The sequence below is a fragment of the Bemisia tabaci genome, chromosome 4 (assembly GCF_918797505.1).
Source record: "Bemisia tabaci chromosome 4, PGI_BMITA_v3".
NCBI lineage: Eukaryota > Metazoa > Arthropoda > Insecta > Hemiptera > Aleyrodidae > Bemisia > Bemisia tabaci.
In genome coordinates, this window is record NC_092796.1 from 17,382,071 (window position 1) to 17,409,773 (window position 27,703).

The 27,703-nt window shown below is 36.7% G+C and overlaps 3 protein-coding genes and 1 long non-coding RNA gene across 5 annotated transcripts; 2 read left to right on the forward strand and 2 right to left on the reverse strand.

The window, feature by feature from the left end:
- On the reverse strand, nucleotides 1-2,938 carry LOC109034406 (neuralized-like protein 2). Its single transcript, XM_019047528.2, has 2 exons — nucleotides 1,550-2,938; nucleotides 1-485 (listed from the first exon to the last, which is right to left on the reverse strand). The coding sequence occupies exons 1-2, from the start codon at nucleotides 2,259-2,261 to the stop codon at nucleotides 370-372; spliced, it is 828 nt and encodes a 275-aa protein (XP_018903073.1). The 5' UTR covers nucleotides 2,262-2,938; the 3' UTR covers nucleotides 1-369.
- Nucleotides 2,939-3,394: 456 nt separating this feature from the next.
- On the forward strand, nucleotides 3,395-17,156 carry LOC109034397 (isocitrate dehydrogenase [NADP], mitochondrial). Its single transcript, XM_019047520.2, is given in 11 exon segments — nucleotides 3,395-3,651; nucleotides 8,811-8,926; nucleotides 9,401-9,545; nucleotides 10,400-10,599; nucleotides 11,345-11,479; nucleotides 13,054-13,138; nucleotides 13,141-13,156; nucleotides 13,589-13,746; nucleotides 14,563-14,656; nucleotides 15,074-15,184; nucleotides 16,725-17,156. Coding segments are annotated over 11 exon segments (1,335 nt in total). The 5' UTR covers nucleotides 3,395-3,554; the 3' UTR covers nucleotides 16,903-17,156.
- Nucleotides 17,157-17,326: 170 nt separating this feature from the next.
- LOC109034398 (uncharacterized) lies at nucleotides 17,327-19,084 on the reverse strand. The gene is made up of 2 exons (XR_002009141.2): nucleotides 18,594-19,084; nucleotides 17,327-18,042 (listed from the first exon to the last, which is right to left on the reverse strand). It is a non-coding gene; the product is annotated as an uncharacterized lncRNA (long non-coding RNA).
- Nucleotides 19,085-19,383: 299 nt separating this feature from the next.
- Nucleotides 19,384-27,276, forward strand: alc (5'-AMP-activated protein kinase subunit beta-1). 2 transcript variants are annotated; one of them, XM_019047445.2, is made up of 6 exons: nucleotides 19,384-19,831; nucleotides 20,965-21,152; nucleotides 21,918-22,011; nucleotides 23,554-23,671; nucleotides 24,973-25,085; nucleotides 27,011-27,276. In XM_019047445.2, exons 1-6 carry the CDS (start codon nucleotides 19,652-19,654, stop codon nucleotides 27,176-27,178), a joined length of 861 nt encoding a protein of 286 aa, XP_018902990.1. In that variant the 5' UTR covers nucleotides 19,384-19,651; the 3' UTR covers nucleotides 27,179-27,276. The 2 variants fall into 2 exon arrangements, with proteins under 2 accessions (XP_018902990.1, XP_018902989.2); XM_019047444.2 differs by lacking the exon at nucleotides 27,011-27,276 and having other exon boundaries at nucleotides 19,388-19,831; nucleotides 21,918-22,020; nucleotides 24,973-25,129.
- Nucleotides 27,277-27,703: the final 427 nt, after the last annotated feature.

The window sequence follows — 27,703 nt, forward strand, 5'->3', positions numbered from 1 at the left end:
TTTCAAATATTCAGGGTAGGTTTATTATTCTAAAATAATAGACTTCAGACTTCTTAAAATTGAAAACGGACAAAAGTATTTTTTACTATCACAATAATGACTGAAAGGCTGTCTTCCTCCAGATGAAGACGGCCAAAAATCTCTCGTAAAATCGTTTAAAACCAAATAAGTTAAGCAAGACTTCTTTAATTTTCAGTTGCCAAAATCTCTAGGGCACCAATGACTGACTGATACTTAGTACGAACTAGCAAAAGCTTAACTGGAAAATTTTTCTGGCATGACTCATGTTAATGTAGCAAGCTATGTACATTCTTTCAGTTAAATAATAACATTAAAGTACATTATACAAAACTAAAAGAATAATAGTATTTATGACTGATATAGAAGATACTCTTTCAGAGCCTTCGGTAAAGGTAGAGAGGAGACGGCTTGATTTGTTAAATGCTGCAGAATGGCATCCCTGCAAGCGCTCTGCAAAGAAGCAACTGAAACAAACAAATGAAAAACAAATTAATTACAAATGTGACAGGATACGAATTCTCTTTTTCAAAAATGGGACAGGCAATTTCCACAGCAGAATAGTATGACCACAAAGCACATTATCCAATCAAGTATTCACTCCACTAGTTCTGCAAAATAATAGCTAACTATTTGATGGATGGTCTCATGGAGACAGTCAAAAAGTTTGATAATCTTATTCAATGGCAAGTGCGTACTGAAATTCCTTAGAAAATTAAGTTACACAGCCGATAATTTTTCAAATGCTGAAGGATTCTGCTCATTTCTTTTTCTTTTCATTCCTCCAAACCGAGAACCCTATTTCCTCTTTAAATGTCCATGAGAAGTCCAGTGAGAGTGTAAGGGAATGAAAATCTTGTCTGTGGTGACCGCAACAGCTTTTAACTTACATGGCTGTTTTCTCATTAAGTGTCTAAATGATATTCATAGGTACCTACTATCATTGGTAGCTGCAGCTGATGTAAAAAAACTTAAGCACTTTTAAAATACAGCTATACCTATTGACTTGCCTTGATTACCAGTCGAGGAGAGAATGAAATGTGAGCTGTTTTTGCTGTAGCTGTCTAACTATAATATCTCAGTCCTTCAAACTCAAAATAAAGTAAAATGGGAAACTTCGGAAGTTTGAAATTAACATACATTTTTCAGAAAAGTTACCGCAAATATTTTCAAGGCAGCAATTAGTACGTTAAAAAAGAATGTTTTTAGTCTTTCTTCAGTCGATGTTTTGCGAAACGTTCAACATTTCATTTGGAACATGGACTGGAATATTCCTTTAACCTATTCAGTTTTAACTGAGACTTTCATCATCAAATTTATCATTTTGTAATCAATAATTTCGAGAAAAAAGTGCTTAAGATACTTGTACTAGAAGGAAATGGTAAAACAGAATTGATAATTTCATGAGAGATCTTAATTTCCATGATTGAAAGACTGGTAGGCTATGCTGATCTTTTTACAGGAGCTCCTCAGGTTTTAAGGCAAGAAGAAGTAAAAAATACACTTAGAAATGAAAAAGGCTGATACTCACTTCCATAAATTTGAACAATTTTGACTTGTTTGGTTGTTCCATAGACATCTACTACAGCGTGAAGAGGAGCTTTCTTGTACGGAATATGAGCATAGCACGCTCCTTGATCCTCTCCGTTGATGATGAAATGCATCTCAGCAACATCCTTGTCACCCTGCTCATTTGGAATGTACATTACACCAATCCTGCTACCAACATCAGTTGGTAAAATTTCCTGTGAGAAACCTACAGATGAAGGTCTAAGAATGCACCTCGGAATAGTTCCACGTGATGTTTTGATGTTGTTGTCATCCCCGAGTAAATGCTTTGGAGAGTCTTCTTGATTCGTTCTGGACACGCCACTACTAAAGTTATCTAGTTCATAGACATTATTCTGTGTCTTCGTAATTGCATAAACCCAGGAAGTGCTGGTATTTGTCAAGTCTGGTAGGGCATACTGTGGTGGACATTGTCCATCAGCATACTGTTTTTCTAGATCTAATTGTGTCAATCCTAATCTCATGTATCCACTCCATCCTCGTTCATTTTTCTCTATTTCAATCAGGAATATTTCACCCGGAAGAAGAGGTTTTTCACTAAACGTCAATGCATTGGCAAAACTCGATTTGCGGTAAGCGACTGTGTTATCTTCCAGCAGCTGGATGTTGTTGCCATGGAATTGATGGAATCGAGTAACAACCTTCCGAGCAACTGGTTGTTGTTCATCGTTCATGTTGGCAAGAATAGAAATTCACATTTGAAGTTCAAATCAATGAATGGGGCGCAGTGCAGTGGGAGTCAAGCCACATTGAAGAGCACCACTAACTGCCTTCAAAAGATTACGGGAACAGTAATTCTTAGTGGATAGTAGATTACTGCTGACAATTCTGGTATTTTATGTTAGAAAATCAATGATTATGCAAGATCCTGGCCGCTGATCGTGAGTTCCTACTTCCTACTTGGACATCGAGATGATTACTTCTAGTGACAAGACTGACAGCTTGGCAGGATGCAGACACTGAGTTAAAGAATTTCAACTATGATTCTTAGGAAAATAGATGTGGATAAAACGGTGTCTTACAGCTGTCCTATTTCAAACCGTAAAGTGTCTCAAATGACAGCAGGAAGCTAATTGAAAAATTCGGCTCCAGGAACAGGGTGTCACTATGAGATTGAAAAGCCACGAACCTGCCGATGAAATTTGACACAATAACGCCTCTGAATGTTCAAACTTTTCACTCCCACGTAAATGCTTACTAACACTAGTAATTCGAAAACTTTCTATGAAATCACAGAACTTTTCGTCCGCCTAACAGAAGGAAGTGACTTACTTGAAACTCAAAAAAAATTATGTCTGCTCCCAACAGTCATGTCAACAATCTCACAGATGTCCAGCCAAAGATTACAGAAAGAAGTTATCTATCATCCTGTTCAAATGTTATTACGTTCATGATCTTTGGTTCATTATATTTTGCTAATTGCAACTCTTATTAATTCATGTTTTAGTGTTTAAGAAAATTATCCACTTCATAAGTTACAAATTGACATAAATTGCTCAATACTCCTCAAATTTTTCAGGAAAATCAAAGCCAAAGCAAAGATCTCTACACAGCCGCCAAATGTATGCTATCAGATATGTAATATTAATTTTTTGTGTATATGTAGTACGAATAAATATCCATCTTATGGTAACTGTAGAAAATGTTGACATTATTTTGCGGGGACTGTTTGTCTTCCTGATCAAAGCCAACTTACCTCTTGGTTGAGTTCTTGAGTTTGAATCAGAATGATTATTTAAATAGTTTTGGCAACCATGTGCTAAAGCTCAAAAGCTTGTGGAGGTTATGTTATTGTTTTTCAGCGGTGAGGTGAAATCGCATATTGTGTAACTTGCTCGAAAGAATCAGTTTATCTTATCTACTGTTGTTTCGCCTTTTTGATTGAATTTCTTTCCAAGATCTTCGTGTCAGAGAATGAGAGCACAAGCTGTGCTTGAAGCAGTGTCAGTGTTTCCTCAACCAGCATAATGGCTCAACGTGGATTAAACTTGTGTTCCCAAGTGGATCAGTTCGTCACAAAATCTTTCCTTTGTAGCAGAACAACATCCTGCAGTCGCAGGAACTGTAAGTCGGCATTTTTTCTAATTATTTAACTCTCTTCAGAGCCATCCTTTTGGGGTGTGGTGTAGCAATGGGACTGATTCTTTCCATGAATGGTGACCGGCTTATCTTTCCTCAAAAGCTTGCGACCTAATCTCAGTCAGCTGTTACATGTATATGTAACAGCTTCATGTAAAAAAAGTAAAAAAAAATTAAAATTTCCCAAAGTAAGAGCAGTTAAGATTCTTTCTCCTAACTGTATCTTGTGTATGTCAGTTCTCGATTGTTATGGACTTGTGTCGGAATATTCTGTGCATTATAATCACTGATCATCCGCACTGAACGCCTGGTGTGGATGGAGGTTGCAATTTGTAGTTTGGTTGTTCATCAAGCATTATTTGTAGAACTTTGTACCTGGTTATCCCAGATTGTCATATTGAAACTTTAATATTGACCACAGTTCAGAGACATTGAAGTTTCATGATAATCAAAGTTTACAGAGAAATTTGAATTTTGTTTACTATTTCTCACAGGTACTACATAATGGAACCTTGAGTCCGTAGGAGCAAGTACCTATTTTTATGTTCTCATCACTAATATCCTGAATATTTAAATTAGTCTTTAGGACAAAATACTGACTGAATAATCTCTGAACTAGTCTCTACCCTGCTTTCAAAGCCAGAAAAATAACCACCGAACTGACTCCGAGAAGTTTTTTTCAGTTGATTTATGTATGACCCTTTAAAACCATATGACCATATGAAACTTTCCAACATAGAAAGTTTTTATTTGAAAGTAGAGTATACCAAGCAAGATTACCATTATCTTTGCCCAACTTCTCTTGAGTCAACCCCATCGAAATACAAGACAGGATAGTGGAGTGCTAGGTTTGAAGTGTCCTGATAATCTGTGGAATCCCTCCCCCCTTTCATATAGGGCCTCTTTTTGAATGTCAATGAGGGGTCCAAGAGTGCTGCATTTTTGTTTTGTTTCCTGAAGAGTAGAAGAGTAGACGGACTTTTTCCTCGAAGGATCCAAAGTCCAAAGATAAACCAATACTTAAATCATTGAAGGTATCCGGAAATTTGTCAGCTTTCCCCATTTTGGGAACCTCCTCTACTCAAAGAGTTAAACTCGATGACCTTTGTCTCCCTTCTCATGTAATATTTTCCGAAATTTTTCCATCGATTTTGTGAAATCTGAGTGATTTTCACCTCGATTTTGCAGAAAATACTAAAGCACGCCAAATTGCACCGGTCTTCTCATGTTGATTGTTTAAAAGCCTGTTTTCAGGGCCTTACGAATTTCGCAGAGGACCGATCACGACCCGCCAGTCACGCGACGACTGAGAAATATGTTCGCAGCCCGGAATCACAGGCACTTGTCCGAGCAAAGTTTTCAGCGCCGTTTGCTCCTTCAAACGAGAATTTCCTCCTTTATCAAAAAATCTCCTCATTCCGTGCGAATATTTTCCGCGAATTGAGAAAATTCTCCCCCACAAGGTTCAAACTCACGCTCGGTGATTATTTTCTGCCTGGTAGACTGGAGAAGAACGTCGTGCAATGGCCGTGGGAAATGCTCGAAAATGCTCCTAAAAAGTAAAAAAAAAATCAGTAGGTAGGTAAATCGTCGGAAATGTTTCCGAGGATTTTTTCGCCGCCACTTAATTTGGATAAGAATTTCCCTACCGATCAACTCTGGAACCTTGTAGGGTTGTCCCGTAACCGCGTAAAACTAGATTTTGCACCCCTGATCCGGAACCGCGATTACCTGATCACTGAATTTCGCACGCACAATGTAGCCGTGTAACTGCGAAAAACCGCACGTCCCGTCAGGGCCGGATTTACTTACTTGCCGCCCCCTTCTCATTCGTTTTGAAACATTAATAAAAACCATCAAGTGAACGTGCCGGAGGGGGAGGAGGCGTATAAGACGAGTATACTCGTGTTGGTCACATTTTTTGCGAAAGCCCTGTCAACACTACTAGCAAAAGTTCACGGAACTTGGCGCGAAAGTTCAGTTCCGTAAACCTATCTCTGTATGGACAAGGCCCTCCATTTATAGGAATGAACCAAAAAATTATGAAAGAGCAAACATAAATGTGGTTTAATAATTTTAACTTCCGCCGCCGCGTCGCGCTGACCGCACCGTGTTTGGCGCAATGCATAAAGTATTCCTACTGTCTTACATGCGCTATGCGTTTCGGGCCGACCGCTGCTGCACGCACTGTGTTTGACGCAATGCGTGAAGTATTCATGCAGTCTTGTAGGCGCTATGCGTTTCACGCTGACCGCAGCGACCGCACTGGCTTTGGCGCAATGCGTGAAGTATTCATGCAGTCTTGTAGGCGCTAATATGTGTTACATGCCGACCGTCGCGCCGAGGGTTTCTCCTTTTCATCTCACGTTCTCGTCATCATTGCTCTCTGCGCCGCGCCGTTCCAGGCCAAATTCCGTGTTCGGTTTCTCTCTTAGTCTTAACTCGACCAATTAATGGTGCTGTCACTAAAGGACGACAAAATTAAAGATATACTCTCAGGAAATGAGAGATTTTGTCACCTTTTCTCGTTCGTATTTTTTTTTTTTTTTTCTGAATCCGATTTTTCTTTATAGCTACATCTAAAAAAATTGCAAAATTTGCCGCCATGGGCCGCGGCCCATGTGGCCACCCCCTTAATCCGGCCCTGGTCCCCGTGAGATCCGGGATGAAAAGCAGATCGTAGTTGTCCAATCGCTTAAAATCGCGACTGTCCAAGTACCGCGCCTGGATCCGATTCTATCACCTTTTGTCACGGATTCAGAATTTGGTCAACATTTTTCTAGCATCGTAGGTAAAGGTATGTAAAATTTTAAAAGGAGGCTGAGACTGATATTTCAAAAATGTCCTGCCAAATCCGAAAATGCCATGGGCCACAAAATATATCAGTATGACAAAAGCCATACCTCCCCAAAATAGCGTTTAAAGTTTAGCTTTGACGAGACTTTCAACCAGAGAAGGTAGAGCCGGTCCTCGCAGTGAAAAGTGGAATGGCTCAGAATACCGCGCGTATCTTTAAATATCCGCGGAATCAAATGGACCCGCGGAAAAACGCGCACTATTCCACGGACGGCACTCTCCGCGAGATAAAACGTCACGTGAAAAAATCCTGGATTTCGATTGGTCGAAAAGCATGTCGAAACTACGCGTCATGACTTACGGCGGAAGGCTAATCAACTTAAATTTTTAATAATTCTCGCGATTTTTCCTCTTTGTTTGAAAAATATTTTGTGAAAATTTCAGGCAATGGAGTTGGCTTTTTCCGCTTTAAAAAATCAGAGAAGGTTTAGAAAGTTTTAAACCCCACCCATGTACTTACGTGATCTCCGAGTCTAGCACAGGATTCTGGATCGTTGGAAAACCTCGAAATTCATGCATTGACGGACGAAGGGATGAGACCTCCTCACGGTGGAAAGAAATGAAGAAAAATTGGACTTCATGATTTCAGGAACTCAAATTTTTAGCTCATCCTTTAAAACACTTATGTACGCAGAGAAAGTAATGGTCCTTACGTTGTTTTTAACACAGCCAGAAATCGTAGTTCCGAACTGCAAAATTTATTGCTTTAAATAACCCTCGTTATAAGTCTGTCTTAGATCGTGCACGTACCAACGAACTCGGAACTTCGGCGGAATAAGTTATAGCTGAGGTGTAAATTATTCCATCCCCGCACAGAAAAGCGGTGAAAAACGATGCACAGCCAAAAGTTCGCCGAACTTGTTCCGACAAAGTTCCGCGAACTGTTGCTCTGGCCGGTAGATGCATTTTAAGGCTATGCTCACACAAAATGTGGTTATACATGGTTCAACCCAAGGTTCAACTTCACCAATAATCCTCGAAAAACATTTCAAGACTTTTCTCTTTTCCTACCGCATCAATGCAGTAAAAAGAAAAGAAGTATAATACTGTTTCTTATCACTCATTTAGGGGAATATCTGGGGGGGGGGGGGGGGGGGGGCTTGTAGGGTCTGCTCCCGGGGTAACTTGGAGCCCGTTTGCCCGCTGTAACTACCGAAAAAAATGAGTAATTTGCCGAAATTTGGTAATTTTGCCGAGTAGTTTTTGTGGCGTGCGCTCTTGCTCAGAGAGCAACGATCTGCTCATGCGGAGTTTTTCGACCTGGTCAATCGCAACCTTGATCTCAAAATACTCAACTCAAGGGCTCTTGCAATCTCGTTCTTGTGAAATGCCGATCGGTTCAACTTTGTTTCAACCCAAGTTCGCCGTCAGAACTTTAAACTATTCTCGACGATAAAGAGCATTTCTTCACTGTTTATTTTTTTGCTTTAAAACACGTTTGTTTTGACGATGTTGCCTCACTGTCCTTTCATCATCAGTTCATCCGTAGCTGATTTTTACATCGGAGCATGCGAAATCGCGCGTCGAAATTTTGAAATGAAACCGTGATCTTTAAACTACAACCTTGAACAATGATTTTGAAACACGAAGTATTTGCGGGAGCCCAGAAAGCATGCACAGGCAGCAAAACTCCTCATTAATCGCTTAAAATCAAACATGCCCCCTTAAATTCCAAATATCGGGTAAACTCACGAAAAGATTCGTGGATAACCGCGGAAAAGGCCAGCAACTGCGGTTAACCGCGGTGCTGACAAAAACCGCATTTTGAAGATCCCGAACTCATAGCTTCGCCTTTTCATATGTATAAAGTACTTTCAAAGTATTTTAAGGAGTTGCACCGATTGGAAAAATCGGGAGGCGTACTTACTTACTTAACCGCGAGCACCCATGAATATCCGCGGAAAATGATACGCATCTACAAACTATTAAGTCTATCCTTTTGATTGCTCCAAGACTTTGTCACCTCTTGGCTGACGTATAAAAAGGCGAAGAAAAATCCCCCCCCCCCCCTCTGAAAAATTTACAAAGTTATTTTTACGAAAATGGGTTTTCGAGTATAATAAACCCTCGCATCTTGTAAAAAAAAAAAACTGATCAGTGATGGTTACACTCTCCAAATATTCGCCGTAGTTTTGCAACGTTGATAATGAGTATCTTGCTCTAATCCTTCCTCTCAGTTTGCTTTTAGTTAGTCCACAAAATTCGGGCTCACAATTATTTGTGTTCTATATTTCATGTATTATGCAGGATACATTGTTTACTTCATGACTAATTTTGGCTTTTCACAGATGGATCCAGTAAACGAATTGAAGCCAAGAACCCAGTTGTGGAAATGGACGGTGATGAAATGACAAGAATCATCTGGGCCAACATCAAAGAAAATCTAATTTTTCCATTTGTGAAGGTATTTTGATTGATTACTTAGTTTTTTTTTTTGCCCTGATAATGTTGACAGGGCAATGTCCTGTTAACATTGAAGTAATTATTATACACCTAATAAAATTTAACTAGTGACAGCAGCAAAGCCTCTCTCTACTGCTTCGACTATAATTTACTATTTAGACCAAGGCTCATCAGAAACTTTCCTCCCATTTTCTCATTACTTATTGCGTCCAGGTGACGCTGGAGGTGTGGGTAAAGCACAGGTAATCTCTCTGCCACGTAGTGCTTTTGACCTTTTTGTAGTATGACTGCTCTCTGGTTTAGACTAACGTTTGGACCTTAAACGGTGTTTTCTTTTTCTTGTTTTTTTTTCTTAAGACGAAAAAAGATAGGAAAAAATTGGATTAAATTTCAATTTATTAAGTGCAAATGCCTTGACACTAATCTGACAATTTCATTCTTGCATCTTTTTTTTTATTTTTCTTTTCTTTTTTAGATCGAAAGCCTTTACTATGACTTAGGTCTACCCCATAGAGATGCCACCAACGATCAAGTGACAGTCGATGCAGCTCATGCAATTTTAAAACACAACGTTGGGATTAAATGTGCGACCATTACTCCTGATGAAGCTAGAGTTGAAGGTAAGTTCATCTGCAAGTATTCTAGTCAGATCACTGGCAGCAGGAATTTGCAAGCTTCAGAAATTGTATAAGTGCCTGGATTTCCTTGGAAAGCATGACGGAACTGCCATAATAATCTTAGCACTGTTAACAACAAGTTAGCACTTGGGGATACCTTCACAAAAGTGGTGAATATGTGGAGTGCAGCTCCATAAAGTCATGATTGCAACTTCCAGAGTCTCCACAATGGGCCAGTTGCGCTGGTCACAGAATCGTGTTTTGATGCTTGATTCTTGTAGATAGCTAAAAATAATGAATTCTGTCCAAACCGCAACTTTCTACGTTCAATATTAACCGAGATATCGCCTTTTGAAAAGTCGGGTTTTTGACGTCATCCACCCCGTGTAGTGACACCTGTGGTTTCTTCCACCTTGCTTTCATTGGCTAGTTATGCACTGGTTACTCAACGTGAAACTTGTATGAAAGCAAGGTGGAAGAAACCAAGGGTGCCACTGCTGCGGTGGATGACGTCAAAAACCCGACTTTTCAAGGGGCGATATCTTGGTTAATATTGAACGTAGAAACTTGCGGTTTGGACTGATCTTATTATTTTAGCTAATCTACAAGAATCAAGCATCAAAACACGACTCTGTGACCAGCGCAACTGACCAATTTGCCGAATGGTCAGTAAAATAGATGTTTCATTCAAACGAAGAGGGTTTGTTTTTCTCCGCCGATCTTGACAAAAACTTTGGCATTCACAAATTATTTTTTCAACTGCCCAGTTTTTTTTTCTTTTTTTTTTTTCTTTTTTTTTTTGTAATATTCGTCCCCTGCACTCTCAATTTAATTGGAGCTCTTTTTTCTTTTTTCAGAATTTAAGCTGAAAAAAATGTGGCTCAGCCCTAATGGAACCATCAGGAATATTCTAGGAGGAACTGTTTTCAGAGAACCTATTTTATGTAAAAACATTCCTAAATTGGTTCCTGGATGGACTCAGCCTATTGTCATAGGAAGACATGCTCACGGTGACCAGTACAAAGCAACTGATTATGTTGTAACAAAACCAGGAAAGGTTTGTTTTTTACCCTTTTTTTCTCAAATGTAGGGACCAACAATAAGTTGGAAATACTATCTTTGGGCTTCCTCTCACCGGGTTAGAAACGACATGCTTTTCGACCAATCAACTGAATAGAAAACAAAGTTTAATTTTTAGCCAGAGTGTTGTAAATTCAAGTTGCTTATTTAAATAAACATATTTTTCACTGACATATTTGGGGTTGCCTCTTATCCTCAGAGCACTAAGACATTGCACAATTTGCAAATCACCACATAATTTGAAGAAAAAAACTACATAAGTAGTAAGTAATTAAAAAAATATTTATATCATGTTTGAATCTCACATTTAAGTATACTATTTCAACAATACAAAAAAATCATTAAAAATTAAACTGGCTACTTCTTTTAACTCATTATTGGTGTTTATAATGTGTTGCTGATGAGCGCAAAGCAATTTAATCAACTGAACAGAAAGTATCGAATTACAAGCTCTGAAAGTTAATAATTTCTTTTCCAGAAAATGTAATCCTGAGAGTTAAAATCAAAAGGACAGTATTAAATCAAGAATTTGCTAATTTATTGTCCTAAAATCGATTTTCTTCTCTCTTCTTTCGATTTCTCTTTCCTAAGAAATCAATGGATGCTGATAAAAAATTAGTATTCTGAACGGTGAGCTTTATATTTTTTACCCTCCTCACTTTTCTAACCTCTTTCTCTCTTTACCATCATAATCTCATGCAATCAATTTTTAACTGTTTCAGATGGAACTAGTTTTTACTGCAGATGACGGACAAGTAGAAAAATTTACAGTTTTTAACTACAAAAGTCCAGGTGTTGCTCTGGCCATGTATAATTTAGATGATTCTATAGCTTCATTCGCTCACTCAAGTTTCCAGGTCAGTCATTTGAACAAACAAGAACCAATTTTATCTTCTTGCAATGGATCGCTAAACCATGAACGAATTTTGACTTGCAAATATATTTTTCATTAGGTAAATGACTCGTAGACACGTTGACGATGCTTACATTGAACGCTAAAAAGTAACTCAGAAATCAAGCAAAACGCAGTCTCAAAAGCGCAACTTTTCCGCAAATTTAAAACGCCCTGGTTTCGCGCCAAATCAAACGATGTCATCTGGCACCAATGATGAGCAAGCATCGAGTTTTTACAACTTCTGTCAAAGCTTTCTACTCCACTGATATGTAAACAATATTGTTGTATTAGAAGGACTGAATACTTCTAATGGCACTGAAAGTTTGTGAGAGAGCTAAATGAGAAAGTGAATTTTGAAAGGGCTCAAAAGTTATCTTGAGATTTGGAATAAGAGTTTTAAAAATAGTCACACTTAGAAGTCAGAGATGCCAGAAGGGCAAGAATGGCACGTACATGTGCGCACACACGTCATGATGGAAAGGACCCAGAAAATCGGGCAGGACACGCTTTTATAGATTTGGTGACATCACGGGTAAGAAGATAACACGCGATTGGCTGGCTGTAATCAGTGGAGCTATCAGTTGCAAGTCTAGTCATTAATTTTATGGGTGATGGCTGGGATGATAAGGTCGAAAAGATGAAAAATGAACTGAATCCAGCCATCCTAAATGACTAGGAAGAATATAAATGAAAATTGGTAAGGTTAAGAAAAATTAAAGAAAAAGAACATTGCAGCGCTAAAGGCACACAGGACAAATATCTATAACAAGTTGAAACAAGATCTTCAGAATCAGCCTCACCAGTGGCTTCACCAGTGATTATATGCATTTTGCCACTCTTCTTTAATGATCTTAAAAGGCATCGAGTTTGTTTGATAACTTTTAATTCTTGCATTTTTCAGAAATAGGAAGTGCACTAAGTTCATTGGAATTTTCTCAGATTTTTTTGGGCTGTATTATCCCACGGAAAACAAGCTCATTCTTGCCTATTTTGAGCAATCATTCAACCTTGTATTACTGAAAAAGATGACAAAGATGGTGTCTGAAAATATCCTTCTTACTGCCGCCTCACTTTCAACAGTGCAGTGCCTCTGCGACGATCCATAGTCCGTGCAGCTGTTATGATTAAGCTCTGATCACACCATCAATATGTTTATCTGTATTGCACTGTCCTTGCAGTTGGTATAGACTGGATATCAATCTAGCTCACATTGACCGTGTCACCATGCAATTTTGCCTAAAACATTGATAATGTGAAAAATGCCATTCATAGCCCTTCATTGAGTACAGGCATTGCAAAAATGGAAATAAGACTGAGGCGAGAGAGATATTGTTGGATGCCATCTTGGTTTTCTCAGCAATGCGCATTTGAATGGGAGCTGAAAATACCCAACTTGGAATTTGTTTTTTGTGGGTTAATATCATTCAAGCAAATCTAAGAACGTTCCTTTGAACTGCAAAAGTTCTCAATATTTTTCAAAAATGGAAGAATTAAAATTCACCAAACAAACTCATCGTGTTGTTATTTTGATCACAGATTGCACTCCAGAAGAAGTGGCCGTTATACCTGTCAACAAAAAATACTATTTTGAAGAAATATGATGGTCGGTTCAAGGATATTTTCAAGAGATCTATGAAAAGTGAGTATGTTTCAGTCAGTTTTGGATGAATAGCAAAGATGCACATCATCTTATTTTGAAGCTTTTATTCTGAAAGAGTTTGGAAAGATCTCCAACATTTTACTGCGTTGAAAAGTTCACTCCGAAGAAGACTCATAAAAATTCATGTTTTCTTTCATGAAGTACAACTTTTACTGTTGCTGTTTTTCAAATATCCCTGTGTGATATAAAAAAAAATAATATTGGTGCATGACATTGAAAGGTCCCATGTCATGGCAATTGGCAGGACTTTTGCCAAGTTTTCTTGTATTTCTAGTAAAATACATGAAAAGCGAAAATTTTCAGACTTTAGGGGTCTCTAATAAACTTTTCTCACCCGTAAAATACAAAATACTACAATTCTGTCTCTGGCTGAAAGGTACAGACATTGGCAAGATCGTTTTATTTTTTCAGAGAATACAAACCACAGTTTGAGAAACTGAAAATCTGGTATGAGCACAGACTGATTGATGATCAAGTGGCGCAAGCTCTGAAAAGTAGTGGAGGCTTTGTGTGGGCATGTAAAAACTATGATGGAGATGTGCAGTCGGACATCGTTGCTCAAGGCTATGGTAAATTTATTCTCACTGAATTGGCAACATCAACTGAAACACAGCTGCGACGTGAATCAATTCCCTTTTTTCATCTTACAATTAGGGTGCAGGTTTGAGTAAATCGTTGTAATTTCGTCAGGAGGAGTGGTTTATACTGTAGGGTCAAAATGTGATGGTGTGGATTAATGTGCTCCCCGGGAAAATGAATTTTTTTTTTTTTTTTTTTTTTTTTGTGAATGTTAAAAACCATCATTTAAATCATCATTGCTATCCATATTGTGATGGAAAGAGTTTATAGTCTCATAATCTCGATTTCACTTCTGAAAAGTAATGATTAGTTTCAGACTTCCTAAAAGTCTTGCAGCTATTTCTATTTTTAGACGGGAAAAACGCTCTACAATACTGCTCTTTTTGTTTTTGTTTAAATGCAAGTAGTAATTAAGTTTTGCCTCGTCGTAGTTTTAGTATGTTTCAAAATTGTCCAAACAAAAATTTGTCGAGCTGACAAAATTTGACTTGATTGACGACTTTCCAAGATTGGAATGCTGATTTCTACCCTGTAAGCATTTTCTTTAGCACGAAAAAAAGCTTTGAAAAGTCACGTTTTTATTTAAAAAAATTACACGTTTTCACCAACTGGACCACAGACAGCTATTCTAAAGAGTTGAGTTTCTCCTCTTTCTCAAAGTATCTGCCATCATGTCTCCCGTGCAAAATTTTCTCAAGTCATTTAGGATTTTATTTTGAAAAGTTAACTATATCATTACACGCGCGATAAACCCTCAAAAAATACTTGTTCGCCTTTGAATGATTCTGAATTTCTTTTAATTGCAGGATCCTTAGGTTTAATGACGTCAGTCTTGATGTGTCCAGATGGTCGCACTATTGAATCAGAGGCTGCTCATGGTACTGTCACCCGTCATTACCGGTAAGAACTGCCTTTTCTCTTTGCTATTCTATAATTTTTTTAATCTATTTTTTTTCTCTCTTTCATTATCTTCTCTTAAATCTAACATTGCTTTTACAAAAAAAACTAGTCAAATAGAGTTTCAGGGCTGAATTTTTCATTAGGTTACATTAACTATAGCCTTGGTTGTAACATTTTGAGGGACACAAAATATATGAGAATTTGCTCCAAAGCCATTTGTTAAAGAACTTATAGTTACTTAGCAGAAATAATTTTCAATGAAGTCACGTATGATTTTCAGGTTTAATTGTATCGAACCACCCAAAAATTGCTTCACAGAAGCTAATTATATGTATGTATACAGAGTTAATAATCTTGTTGAATTTCAGGTCTTAGAATTGTTGAAGTCTACTATCTTTTTTCTTTTTTTGGTTGCAGGCAACATCAAAAAGGACTACCCACCTCAACGAATCCCATCGCATCTATTTTTGCATGGACTCGGGGCTTAGCTCATAGAGCAAAATTAGATAACACTCCTGATTTAGCCAAGTAAGAAATAAGTAATTTCTAACTAGTAAGCTTACCGTTTGCAATAATATTAACGCTATGGCAGGAGCGTTTCCCCAAATGGCCTGTCACTGTATTTTTAGATAAGATTATTTCTACCATGCCACATAGGCTAGCAATTCGAGAAAAAAGATAATTGACAAAAGCTGCAATTCACGAACTAGTGCTCTCTCTATCGTTCTGAGGACGACTGAGACATTCCTTGTACTTGTTATTGAAGCCATCCGCTCAAATATCAGTCTACTGAGGGTGGCAGGAGATTGTCACTGAGTCAAACAATTTCAAACCACGTGCTATTAATTGATACACCTCTCGGTCATTCATACCTCCTCCTCATAATGCCCGATTTAGTTTCTTTCTCCATGCTACACCAAGCTTCGCTCAGGAAAGTGACTGTTCATCATTTTACAGGAGAAAATGACTGGTACCTCTCTAGTAGTTTTTATTTAGTGCTCTATAAATCCAAGCGTCCAGCACATTTAACAATCGTGAGACGGTGGGCACACGTAATTTTCTTGTCAGACACGGATCTACACAAGATAGAATCATTAATCAATTTTTGGTTTCCTAACGTGTAATTAACATTGTTGCTGATTTTCCTGCAAATTGAGTGATACAGTCAAATTTGACCCTTCTACCTTTTTACAAACATATTTTTGAGGCACTAAAAAATGTTAACAAATACCTAAGAAAGAAAACCGCAACTCAATTTAAACTTCCCTTGGCCGGTAACCAAGACAACTTATCAGAGTAATGCCGTTTAGGTAAAGTTTTATCGTACTTTACTCCTGCGATTGCTGCCAATAATAAGACAAATATGAAAAATAGACTCTTTTAAAACTTAATAAAAAAAATCAAATTTCTTGATCATCTTGATCTGGTGCCTCTAGACCATTTTGAAATCTTTCAATGATACAATGTCGCCTAGTTTTTGTACACTATTTCCAGCTCCATATTCATTGTGGGGATCGGTATGCTTGCGTTGTTTGTAATTCTGTCTAAACAACCCTCAATGGGCGCCATTCTCTTTGCAATGTTTAGGACTTGTTGAAGAAAAGAGGTTGCCGACATTAAAAAAAATTCCATTCTTGAAATGAAATTTTTCTGCAGGCTTGACAGCGAGAGATAAATGAAAACGAAGCTGTCGCTTCTATCGGCTTGGCAACTACAATGTGTTCTTTGTCCCTCACTTGCTTCATTTGTGTTCTCCAACTCAAAAACAGATAATTATTTGTAGCCACATAATTGAAGTATTAAAGCACTTCAGTTTTTGCAGTTATGTTTTTCTCTCGTATTTTCCATGACTGTCGCTCTAAAGTTTAGGTAAACGTTTTCTGTTGAAGAATCAAATGCTGATTTTTCAACCCAACTCAACAAAAATTGCTCAACTAAAAATCTACTTTCTTGCACCGATTTTGAGCTTCCTCTTAATAAGGCAGGTCACAAATTTATTTTGTATCTAAGTCTCCTGTTTAATTGTATCTTTTCAAACGATACTAGAGTTTCTTTCGTTTTGTTTTAGGTTTGCCGATGCCCTAGAGCAAGCTTGTGTAGAATGCGTTGAGTCTGGCAAGATGACAAAGGACTTAGCAATTTGCATTCATGGTGCCCAAGGAACCAAAGAAAACATGTACTTGAACACTTTAGACTTCCTTGAAGCGATTAAAGAAACTCTAGCGGCAAAAATGAAAAATTTTTAAACTCCGCCACATTGTAAGCTTTAAAGGTCTCTCACATGAAATTGTATTGCACGTCAAAGTTATCAACAAAAATGAATCACAGAATGAACCCATTTTTATTTTTAAGTTATCGTTTTAATTTATTACCTTTAAGGTAATTTGCAACTGCCTTGTTATTTGTTTTATGATGTTTTTAATGATAAAATTTTATATTGTTGTCTTAGATTAAGAAGAAATCATAGACTGATTTTAAATAAACTTTTAATATAGTTAAAGGCTCAGTGGTTTTTTCTTGAAGTTTTTCATGTATCAATGAAATGCTCATAGATTTTTTCTTCTCTTGGCGAGTAACTGCAAAGGACTTGTTAGAAAGAGTAAAAATGTGTCCAATATTTTTAACATGTTCATTTCCAAATCAGACTGGGGAAGCAATGAGAAACTCAGCTCAATTTCAAAGTGACTTTTATTATCAGGAGTATCAGTAGGACAAAGATGATTATTAATTAAGTAGATTAACATAAAGTACACTCACAATCAGGTGCAATTTTTCAAAACTTTTCCGCTTATTTTATCTTTCCCGAAAGAAGTCAGCAAACATGTTTGCCGAACATAGAAGTTCTTCACAGACAAGATGTCTAGGTGTTTCTGAAGTTTCACTGCCAATTTATGCAAGCCAGGTACCTGATATCATTCCTCTCTTCATCCTCTCAACTCAATCTCAAACTAAGAAGTATTGTAAAATCTCACTGCTCTAATTCTTCCTCCATATAAAAAATATCCTCCTTGTCCTTTGTTGCAGCTACCCCCAAACACTCGCTTTCACAATTGCAACAAAAGAAATTGCAATTACCATCACTGCAACAGAATTTTCCTCTTTGAAAGGGGTATGCCACACTATTACAAATGTCTATTCTAGAGCCCCATGGGTGAATGCGATGACCACAGCAAATGCTGTTTATTTGTTGAATATTCTCGCTTAGAATAAGGAACAAACTAAGCACCATTACCTGACTGATTTTCATTTTCAAGGTTTTGTTCTCTTCAAATCTTCAGAGGATATTAGAGCATTTTATAGGATGGCCCTCAATGTCATTTATTTCAACTTTAGTTTTTATGTGTGCTTGCAGTTTTGGTCGAAATATCCTCTACAGCAAAAGCGATCTAAAAAAAGAAAGATATACATTATTGAGGCTAAGAAGATACCTGCAATCCTATCTCATGGTCGCTGTAAAACTGAAATCTAATTATTCTGTTCCCTTCTTGTAAATTATGTAGGTAGGAAATTTATAAGCAACACATTCTCACCGAAAAATTTCAGTTCGAGGGTAAAATGAGTTGTATCAAGACTTCGAAAAGTTTGTGTATCTTTGACGTTAGTAATTTTGAGTGTAAAGTTTCTGAACATTCAATAAAATTGTATCGACTCATTTTGCTCTTGGGCAGAAGACATATTTTCTCCTGTTATAATTAAATAGGCAGTCATTCTTTATTTGCCATCAAGGTAATACAAATTAGAACATATGATGACTAGAACATAAAAATGAAACTTTTTAATACCAATGTTACTTATGCAAGAAATTTTCCTGATTATATTCCTAAAGGTGAACTTGTTTTCAGGGCCCCATTTTGAATGAAAAGTCTCTCTTTACTACTAAAAGAAGGATATCATCTTAGCTTAAATGCAAACAATTTATCAAACACACATTCCATACCTGTTTGAAGTTTTTGGATAGTGACTGATGATTGAATTAGCATGTAAGTGTTACCAAAACTTACAATGTGATAACTTACATCCGTTAGGCACACTTCTATTTTGAAGGTACTGCATCTGCAGTCTCTATCAGAGTTTACTCCATACCAGTCAGATATTTCACAATTTCTTTTCTATCTGCTCTACGTGTGTCTTAGCTGCAATTTGCTCACGTCTCTCTCTTACCTGCAGGCAGTGAAACATGATCACTGTGCATTCTTTAGAATTTCGCTCAATGCTCAGCTTTCATCAATCATGTTTTAAGTAACGGAAATGTCTCTGTAAGATACGTAGGTAGTCAGTATTCTAACCCTTGTCGTAGGGATATGAACAGGATTTTTCTTTAAGAAAGTAGGTCTAAGTCCTGTAGCGTCTAGTTTTTACTCAAAAGCTGCGTTAAAACTTGATTGATTGAAAACTTATCTGGCACGCACTTTCGCCACATTCAAATATTCCCGCTAATTGCTAATTTGCAGATGACCAACTACTAAAAAAAATTGTACTGAAACGAATTTTGTTTTTCAACCATTTCCACCAAAAATTATGCATATAGTTACTCTGACTATGCACTGGATCTTATGAAAGTTTTTTCCTAAGATTAATTGTCATAATTCGCGGCTCAAAATCTTTATATGATTTTTTAATTAAATACTTAACAGAGTAACAAAAATTTATTAAGTTTCACCCTCGGGCAACACAGGCGGCACCTTTGACGTCACGCATGACGTCGTACAAAATATTTTTGTCAACAAATATATTTTGAAGGTTAATGCATTCCAATCAGTGTTATCAGTGCGTTTACTGCAAAATCAATTGTCAGTAATTTGTGGAATTTGATTTCCATTGTATCCCCTCTCACAAAATGAACAAGTGTTTTAGATAATAGTGACTGAAGTATGTAGTTTGACTTTACTAGCAGTGCTTCAGCATGCAAAAGGTATTGGTCATCTAGCCACAAACCTGGTAGTCAAATTCTTCCTCATCTTCTGACATGCGGCCACTCTAGATCAGTATTTCAATATGGGAAACGCAGGTAGCAACCAACCTCACCGTGCCAAACCTGGGGAGATTCAGACACCCTCTTCGCCTTGCAAAGACACGCAAAGTCAAGCGTTCGTTTTCTCTAAGAAACCTGCCTCGAAGCTTGTATTCCAGAGTTCCAACGAGGAAGAGGAGCCATACTTCACCAAAGGAGCCAATGTAAACCACTTTCTTTCATTCAACTACTTTTTATGCTTGCTTTTTACCGGAACTTGAGGTTGCCATTTAAATTAAAGATGTCTCAGCCAAATATTATATTCTGAGATCATGATTAAGGAATTAAATGGCCGAAAGTGAATATTTGGAGTGTTGCTAATATGTAATGGAATTAACCGAATACTCCACTCAGACATGAAGTAAATTGACCAATTAAACAGAGATCACAGCCTCAGAGGAGTTGTATGAACATTTTTCCTTGTGGAGACCACGAGTTTGGTTCAGGGTACTTCAGATAGAACTGTGCTAATTGGATGGTAAAGGCGAATGATGACACTTTGATATAGATAATGCTACTATTTTTAAAAATAACGAATCACTCAACAGAAACTGTATGCTAAGTATTAGGCTGATCAAACTTTTTATGGATGGTGGACCATGGAGGTTCCTAAGTACCTAGATCTTCTCAAGGCAGACCAATCATAGTAAAGGAGGGTATCTAAGTCAAGGTCTTCCGTCGAGCGCTATATTTTCATCCCCCTTATTTTGACTCTGGAGATTGTCAGTGATTTTGGCTCCTGATTGTTTACTGTGAGCTCTTCATTATGCTCACTTACTTATTTTCTCTTACTTAGAGGTAGGCTCCGCCCATTATCCAAATGACGAATGTTGATCTCAAGTGTCCTCTGAGGACGTTTGTTGTTAAAATAAATGATGGTTGGGTATGTACTTTGGACGTAAATCATGTTAGTAAAATCTGACAGTCATCAACAAAATACATCATTATTTTTATGGCTAATGGCTCAAAATGCAAATATTGCTATTTTTTTATTCTTCATCCGTAATTAGGTAGGTAACCAAAATGTCCAAATAAGTCTGAAATCTCAAACTTACCTATCATAACTGTTCTGTAAGTTGGTACAAATGACAAGCGTTAATTTCACTTGAATCAATAACATCTTAGAACTAAATGTCATATGAACACCGAAGATGATGTATATTACTTTGACCTCAGTGACCTTAGTTGATCATCTAAAATTCTATATCAAAAGAGCTCCTATAAGAAAAGTCATTTATATCATGAAAATACTGCTCTGCTTAAATATTCAAATTACTCAAATTTTAAATTTTTTCAGGAACACGAATTCGGTGCTGTTGCCCCCAGGCAAAGATCTGCAACAATTTCGGAAGGAACCAAAGTCAGTAAAGTCAAGCAAGACAAACCAAGCACATTGCCAACTGTATTTAAATGGGAAGGTGGCGGCAAACAGGTGTTGATCAGCGGAACATTTTCAAACTGGAAACCTTTGCCCATGGTCAAAAGGTACAATTTGATTATTTTGTTCCAGCCATACAACAGTCGCTAAGTTCAGAAATATTTTCAACTTCACCCCGAAACAGAGTTTTACTGCTCATTTTTTGGATATTTACAACATCTTTCAAGATAGTATATGACCATTGCTTTTTTTTCTTTAGAATAAAAGCAAGCCTATAAAGTTAAGGGTTAGATCTCCTACAAAGTAGTTGCCGTCAGACACAATATACTTTTCCCAGAATTCTTTCAACTTTTAAGAACACTCAGAAAAGTCCATTTTCGGGATAGCTATCACTTCTTACGCATTAATGTCTTTTCAAAAGGCAATACACTATAGCGTTTTTCTTTGATCCCTGCAATCATTTCAAATTTGGTACCCTTCAAAAAAGTCTTGAGCCAATGGAGGAGCCAAAGGTTGCTAGATCTGGGCTGCATAGGGGGCAAGGTTTTGGAGTGAAGCCTCATTTCCATTGCTTGCTGTACTTCAGCTGTGACAGTGATAGCAGAGCTTAGCTTTCAAGACATTTAACAGCACAAAGTTATTCAGTCCATGTACAAAGTTCTTTATTTAAAATATAAAATCATTGTTTTGTAATCTCACGCTGCAAATTCATCAAATCTTGCCAATCTGTTGGTAAGATGAAGGGTTTCCTTAAAAAAAATTAAGACATTTTCTAAACAGAGGGGTATTCATGAAACCTCAAGAGTGTCGGATGATATTTGTATTTCTTTTGTAAGGTCAGTAAAACAAACTTTATTTCATCTATTTTTCAGCCATGGAGATTTTGTGACCATTATAGATTTACCTGAAGGGGAACACCAGTACAAATTTTGTGTTGATGGCGAATGGAAGTTTGATCCGTCATTGGTAAGTGACGTAAGTGCCTGCCAATTTTATTTCCTTTAAAATTAAAATTAATAGTTAAATAACTGGGTTGCAAAAAGTTTCATATCAGTAATATTTCCTATTGCCTGAAGGAAAAATTTCGAAGAAGTTCATTTAGCCATTTTCTAAGGTGATGAGGAAAAAAAATTGTTGTGTACTAAAAGTTGCTGCATGAGCCCAAGACTTTTCTTACTTTTGTATTATCGGAAGGAGTATTTGCATAGTTAAATTATTGAAACTTTATTGGAGCCAATTTACTGATAGGTAGTAGTGATAGTGAATTTTGAAAGTAAAATTGTAAAGTATGTAAGTTTTATTTACATGTTTCTCTTAATTCTTAATTCAAAGCGTCGAAATTATTGTAACTGTATCGGCATACAGTATCAATTTTTGGAGAGCGCGTATTGCCACTCCAGGCACAAGAATTATCCAACATAATCATAAAGACTGATTCCATAAATGGAATTTTGATTTTAAAGCATTATCATTTCAACAGACCTAATCTTCAGTGCAAGTTCTCCTCAAAAAATGCTTCTCAGAATCAGCGGATCCTAAGATCAGATATTTTTTGCACTCCTGTAAAATGTCAATCTATTTCTTAATTAGTTCTTAATATGACACTAGAATGTTTCTTCAATCTTCAGAAAAAGATATGTTATTTTCAAATAGATAGGCGTCATGAAAGGAAGCAATCAGCTCAAGAAAATATCTTGATTGCTTGTAAACTAAGGCAAGTGTTTGAAGTTTTGCTTTATGAAATTTTGATAAAGGAGGCTGTATTTAGAGTATATATTGTGGATAAACTCAGATTTATACAGATAATACTAGTCAAAGGACTATACTCTCTTTGCACCACTCTCATACAGCTACTTTAACTTTGGTACTGTCACTTAACACTTGTAATGTTGAATACAGCGTTTTCCAGGTTCAAATTTTGGTCGTATGCACTTGCTAAATTAATTGTAGTGGTACGGAGTCCAGTTATTGGCAAATCAGTAGTTGGGATTGCTGAAGTTTTGTGTATCTTAAACTCTCCACAGTTGTTCAAAAAATTTAGGGACTCAGCAGTAATTCAAAGCTTGAGGTCACAGAAGAAGGATTTTGGGGAAAACTGGCCTCAAAATTTGCAGCATCTATCGTTCACTTCAGCTCAACTGTCAGAGAAAAATCATGTTTACAGCATTTAGAACTAGACCTTTGAGGTGCAACTTGCTGTAACACTTTCTATTATAACTGTTTAATTAGATGGCCCGAAGCAGAAAATTGTATCTACGAAGGGAATTTTAGAAAAATGAGGTTTTGTTTTACTAGACAAAATTCAGTGCTTCAACAGATATGTCATTTTTCAAAATTCTCTTCATACACAGACCCTCTTTACTGCATGACATCCATCAATGATCAGTCACATAAAAAACTGGAATAAAATGGAATGTGTCTCATTTACCTTTTTTGGTGTTGAACTTTTTAAACCTGTATCAAATTGTATGCCCGGATTTAAGAGTTCTCTTTCTTTTCTTTCTTCAGAGGATCGTGGATAATGGTCTAGGAACAAAGAATAACATGATCAGTGTTAAAAAAACTGACTTCGAAGTTTTTCAAGCTTTGGAAAAAGACAGCGAAGGAATCTCTTCTAGTTTACAAAGTAAGAATAATATTTCAGATTTTTGAAAGGCTTAACTGATGAGTTTCAAATCTCTCCTTTTAGTGAAAAGTCCTAAAAAATCTGTGTGATTTCTTCGTCATTCTTCTATTCGAATATTTGTGAATGAGATAAAGTAACAGCCTTGCTTCTGTAATTCAATCGCTAGATGACTCGATGGAACAGACAACTAGCAAAGCTGGATGATAGAGGAGCCTTAAAGACCTCGCATAATCAAAAATACAGCAGAAAAGGATAGTGAGATGAGTCTTAGAGTGGAAATTAAAAAATTTTAAAATCGATTTGAGCTGAAACTTTACCGCAAGAAAACTTTCATTCCTAAATAACTGCAAGATTGTTTACTTTAAATAATTGATTGCTCGAATAATTGTTTGCATAGTTGAGGAACTATTAGTGCATCTAGCTTGCCCTAATTGAAGCTCAACTTGAAATGATATTATGTTGACCGACTTTACTGTCAGCTGCACCCAACGAAATTCAGAGCCCATGATTAGTATGCTGACTTCTTTATTTAAAATATTCTTTGACCTCATGAAACTTGTTTATTTTCTAACAATTTGACTTTTTTTATTCTGAAACATACTGGTTTATCGTTGAAAGAAAAAAAATGAGGGAAAATATCAAAAGTGTAAGCCTAGGTTTTCAGAATTATTTTTTAATGGACCATTAAACAAAATTAAAAAGCAAGCATGGCAGTACATGTATTCTCATCATTTCAAGTAGAGCATTATTAACACATTTCAACCATTAAGTAAATGAGGAATAAGCATTTTCCATTTTGGTGAATTCAAACTTCCCCCTCCCCAAAAAATTTGAGTGTACGTAAACCTAAAAGGCACTGAACTAATTGCAGTGTACTTCATGACGAATTATTTTCCTGTGGGTGTTCAATTTCTTTACAAATTTACCTGTATGCAATCAGCATCAAGAAGGAGAGGAATTTTTGTTAAACCCAGTTTTGGCTCCTTGCTAGACGACAAGTTTTTCTCATTAGCCAAATCAAACCAAATTGATTTGGTTTTATTTCAAGCCGGAGTTTGAATTGACACATTTTAATCCACATTTCAATGTAGTCAATTAATCTCTCAATCATGAGTTAATTTTGAGCATTTTCAATCTGCCATGAGTATTTTTCATGAATTTTTGATTGAGAAATTCGCCTTGTGATGCCTAAATTGCCCAGTCTAGCGTTCCACTATTTACTCACCTACCGCAAGCTTAGCTCACATTGTAGGTTTTTAGAAACTCCCTTTTAAAAGCACCTATCTTTGATTATTTTTCAGCTGAATATGGCCAAGTAGTGCCTACAAAACTCACCTGGACAAAACAATCTGGAGTTCCTATCTTACCCCCGCATTTACTGCAAGTCATTCTAAATAAGGATACCCCTCTGTCGGTAAGTTAAAATGGATTGTCTTTTTTAACCTCTTACGAGTTCAACTTTCAACATTGGAAATTGAATGTCTAGAGCCCATTTTTCTTCAAAGATCTTCTTCTTCTACTAACGACTAGGGCATGGCCCTGTTTGTCAAGCCTTCGAGTGCCGAGCACAAAATATTAAAAATATAATTATTATCTGTAAAGATTCGTCAAGTCAATAAAACAAATAGCAACAGGAACATTCAATCATCTTCAGGAGAAGAGAGCCAGCTAATATTTCAGATTTTTGAGAGGCTTAACTGATGAGTTTCAAATCTCTCCTTTTAGTGAAAAGTCCTAAAAAGTCTGTATGATTTCTTTGTCATTCTTCTATTCGAATATTTGTGAATGAGATAAAGTAACAGCCTTGCTTCTGTAATTCAATTGCTAGATGACTTGATGGAACAGACAACTAGCAAAGCTGGATGATAGAGGAGCCTTAAAGACCTCGCAAAATCAAAAATACGGTAGAAAAGGATTGTCAGATGAGTCTTAGAGTGGAAATTGAAAATTTTTAAAATCTATTTGAGCCCAAACTTTGCTGCAAGAGAACTTTCATTCCTATATAACTGCAAGATTGTTTACTTTAAATAATTGATTGCTGATTAATTGTTTGCATAGTTGAGGAACTATTAGTGCATCAGTGCACATTTCAAACCACATTGAAATGTAAACGTCAAGTAATCTCTCAATTATGAGTTAATTTTGAGCATTTTCAATCTGCCATGAGTATTTTTCACGAATTTTTGATTGAGAAATTCGCCTTGTGATGCCTAAATTCTTCAGTCTAGCGTTCCATTATTTACTCACCGACCGCAAGCTTAGCTCTCATCGTAGGTTTTTAGAAACTCCCTTTTGAAAGCACCTATCCTTGATTATTTTTCAGCTGAATATGGCCAAGTAGTGCCTACAAAACTCACCTGGACAAAACAATCTGGAGTTCCTATCTTACCCCCGCATTTACTGCAAGTCATTCTAAATAAGGATACCCCTCTGTCGGTAAGTTAAAATGGATTGTCTTTTTTAACCTCTTAAGAGCTCAACTTTCAACATTGGAAATTGAATCTCTAGAGCCCAATTTTGCTTCAAAAATGTCCGTTTTGAATATTTTAGTTTCAGTCCCTTCCACCTAAGACTTCTGGAAATAACTGTTTTAAATGTTATTTTTAATTCAAACCTTGTACATACTTTTAAAAAAGCTGAACAGGAGGGAGCCAAGATTTTTTGTTAGGCCTAGGGGATTTTTAAAATAGGTTCGAAAGTTAGAAACACATCTGAATTTTTGCCACTGAAGTCCAAAAAAAGTTAAAACATTCTCAAATTTATAACTCTGATAAATACATCGTTTCAAAAAGAATAAAGGTGAATAGAAGGCATTCAAATGAAAATGGAGATGCCAGCTTCCAGAGGATCTCTACCTTGACAGATTCCTGTGGTGCTTAGATGTTGTAGAGCACCCTAATGCGCTGTAAAAGTGACTATCACGTACATACAAAACATGACAGCGTATCAGCAAAATTCAAGAAAATAATATAAAATATAATCATCCACCTTCCGCATGATGAAATTTCAGAAATCGGAAGAGAGAAAGAAAAAGATTCCAAGAAATCTTATTTTAAAATCCCATGAAGTCTTAGGTCCATTGATTTTTCAAATTTTGTCAGATGACGCTGACACTACTAGCATTATTGATAATCGTTCAGTATTAATTAGTGTCTTAACTGACTTAGCAAAGTTGCTTGAATGGTGCAGACAAAGTCTAGAAAATGTCAGAAAAAAGTATCGGAATGTCTCTGGGCTGACTGAACACCCTGTGAGCTCTTTTTTTCATCAATTTTTAACTTTGGAAAATATTAATTTTTACCAACATAGTATTTTAGCGGAGATTTTATTCAATTTCAGTGCGAACCTACGCTGTTGCCTGAGCCAAACCACGTGATGCTGAATCACCTCTACGCTCTATCAATCAAAGATGGAGTCATGGTATTAAGTGCGACTCACAGATACAGGAAGAAGTATGTCACTACTCTACTGTACAAGCCTATCTTACCTGCTACAGCTTCAGCCTGAGCAAGGAATTGTATCAAATTTTGTTTATTTGTTCAAGTATTTTATATAAAAATTCTAAGGTTACTTTTTAAGTAATAAAGTCTGTTAATTTTATAAAATATGTGCTTTAGTACCTTTATGAGTGAAGACACCAATTTCCCATGCCTTTTAGAACAATGCAGCTTTTGAAGGTTTCGGTGCACGTGGGAATAAATTTTTGTTTTTGTGTATTCCTCTGAGAATTTTTGAGGGTATGTCTGGAGGGTTGCGCTACCGTGCTAAGGAAAAGCGCTGTACATACATTCAAATTTTGCCAGATTTCCCCCAGCGAAATATTATTTTTTGAGGTAAATGATGAATTCTTTTCTTTAAAATGTACAGATGCTTTAGATCAACTTCAAATACACACAATTCTTTAAAAATTGGAAGGAGAAGTTCTTCATCAGGACGACAAAACTTAGCAAAACAAAATCGATTCCTCATGGTTTGACATAATTTTTCGCTGTTAGATCATGAATCTTCAATAATAAGCGACATACATCATAA

What these genes read in the sequence shown, in the direction of transcription:
- LOC109034406 (XM_019047528.2), bottom strand. Translation starts at nt 2,261, where the DNA reads ATGAACGATGAACAACAACCAGTTGCTCGGAAGGTTGTTACTCGATTC. An exon ending in AATTGTTCAAATTTATGGAA is followed by an intron (nt 486 to 1,549) that starts GTGAGTATCAGC and finishes TGTTTGTTTCAG; the next exon opens with TTGCTTCTTTGCAGAGCGCT.
- alc (XM_019047445.2), top strand. Translation starts at nt 19,652, where the DNA reads ATGGGAAACGCAGGTAGCAACCAACCTCACCGTGCCAAACCTGGGGAG. An exon ending in ACTTCACCAAAGGAGCCAAT is followed by an intron (nt 19,832 to 20,964) that starts GTAAACCACTTT and finishes AAATTTTTTCAG; the next exon opens with GAACACGAATTCGGTGCTGT. An exon ending in AATCTCTTCTAGTTTACAAA is followed by an intron (nt 23,672 to 24,972) that starts GTAAGAATAATA and finishes ATTATTTTTCAG; the next exon opens with CTGAATATGGCCAAGTAGTG.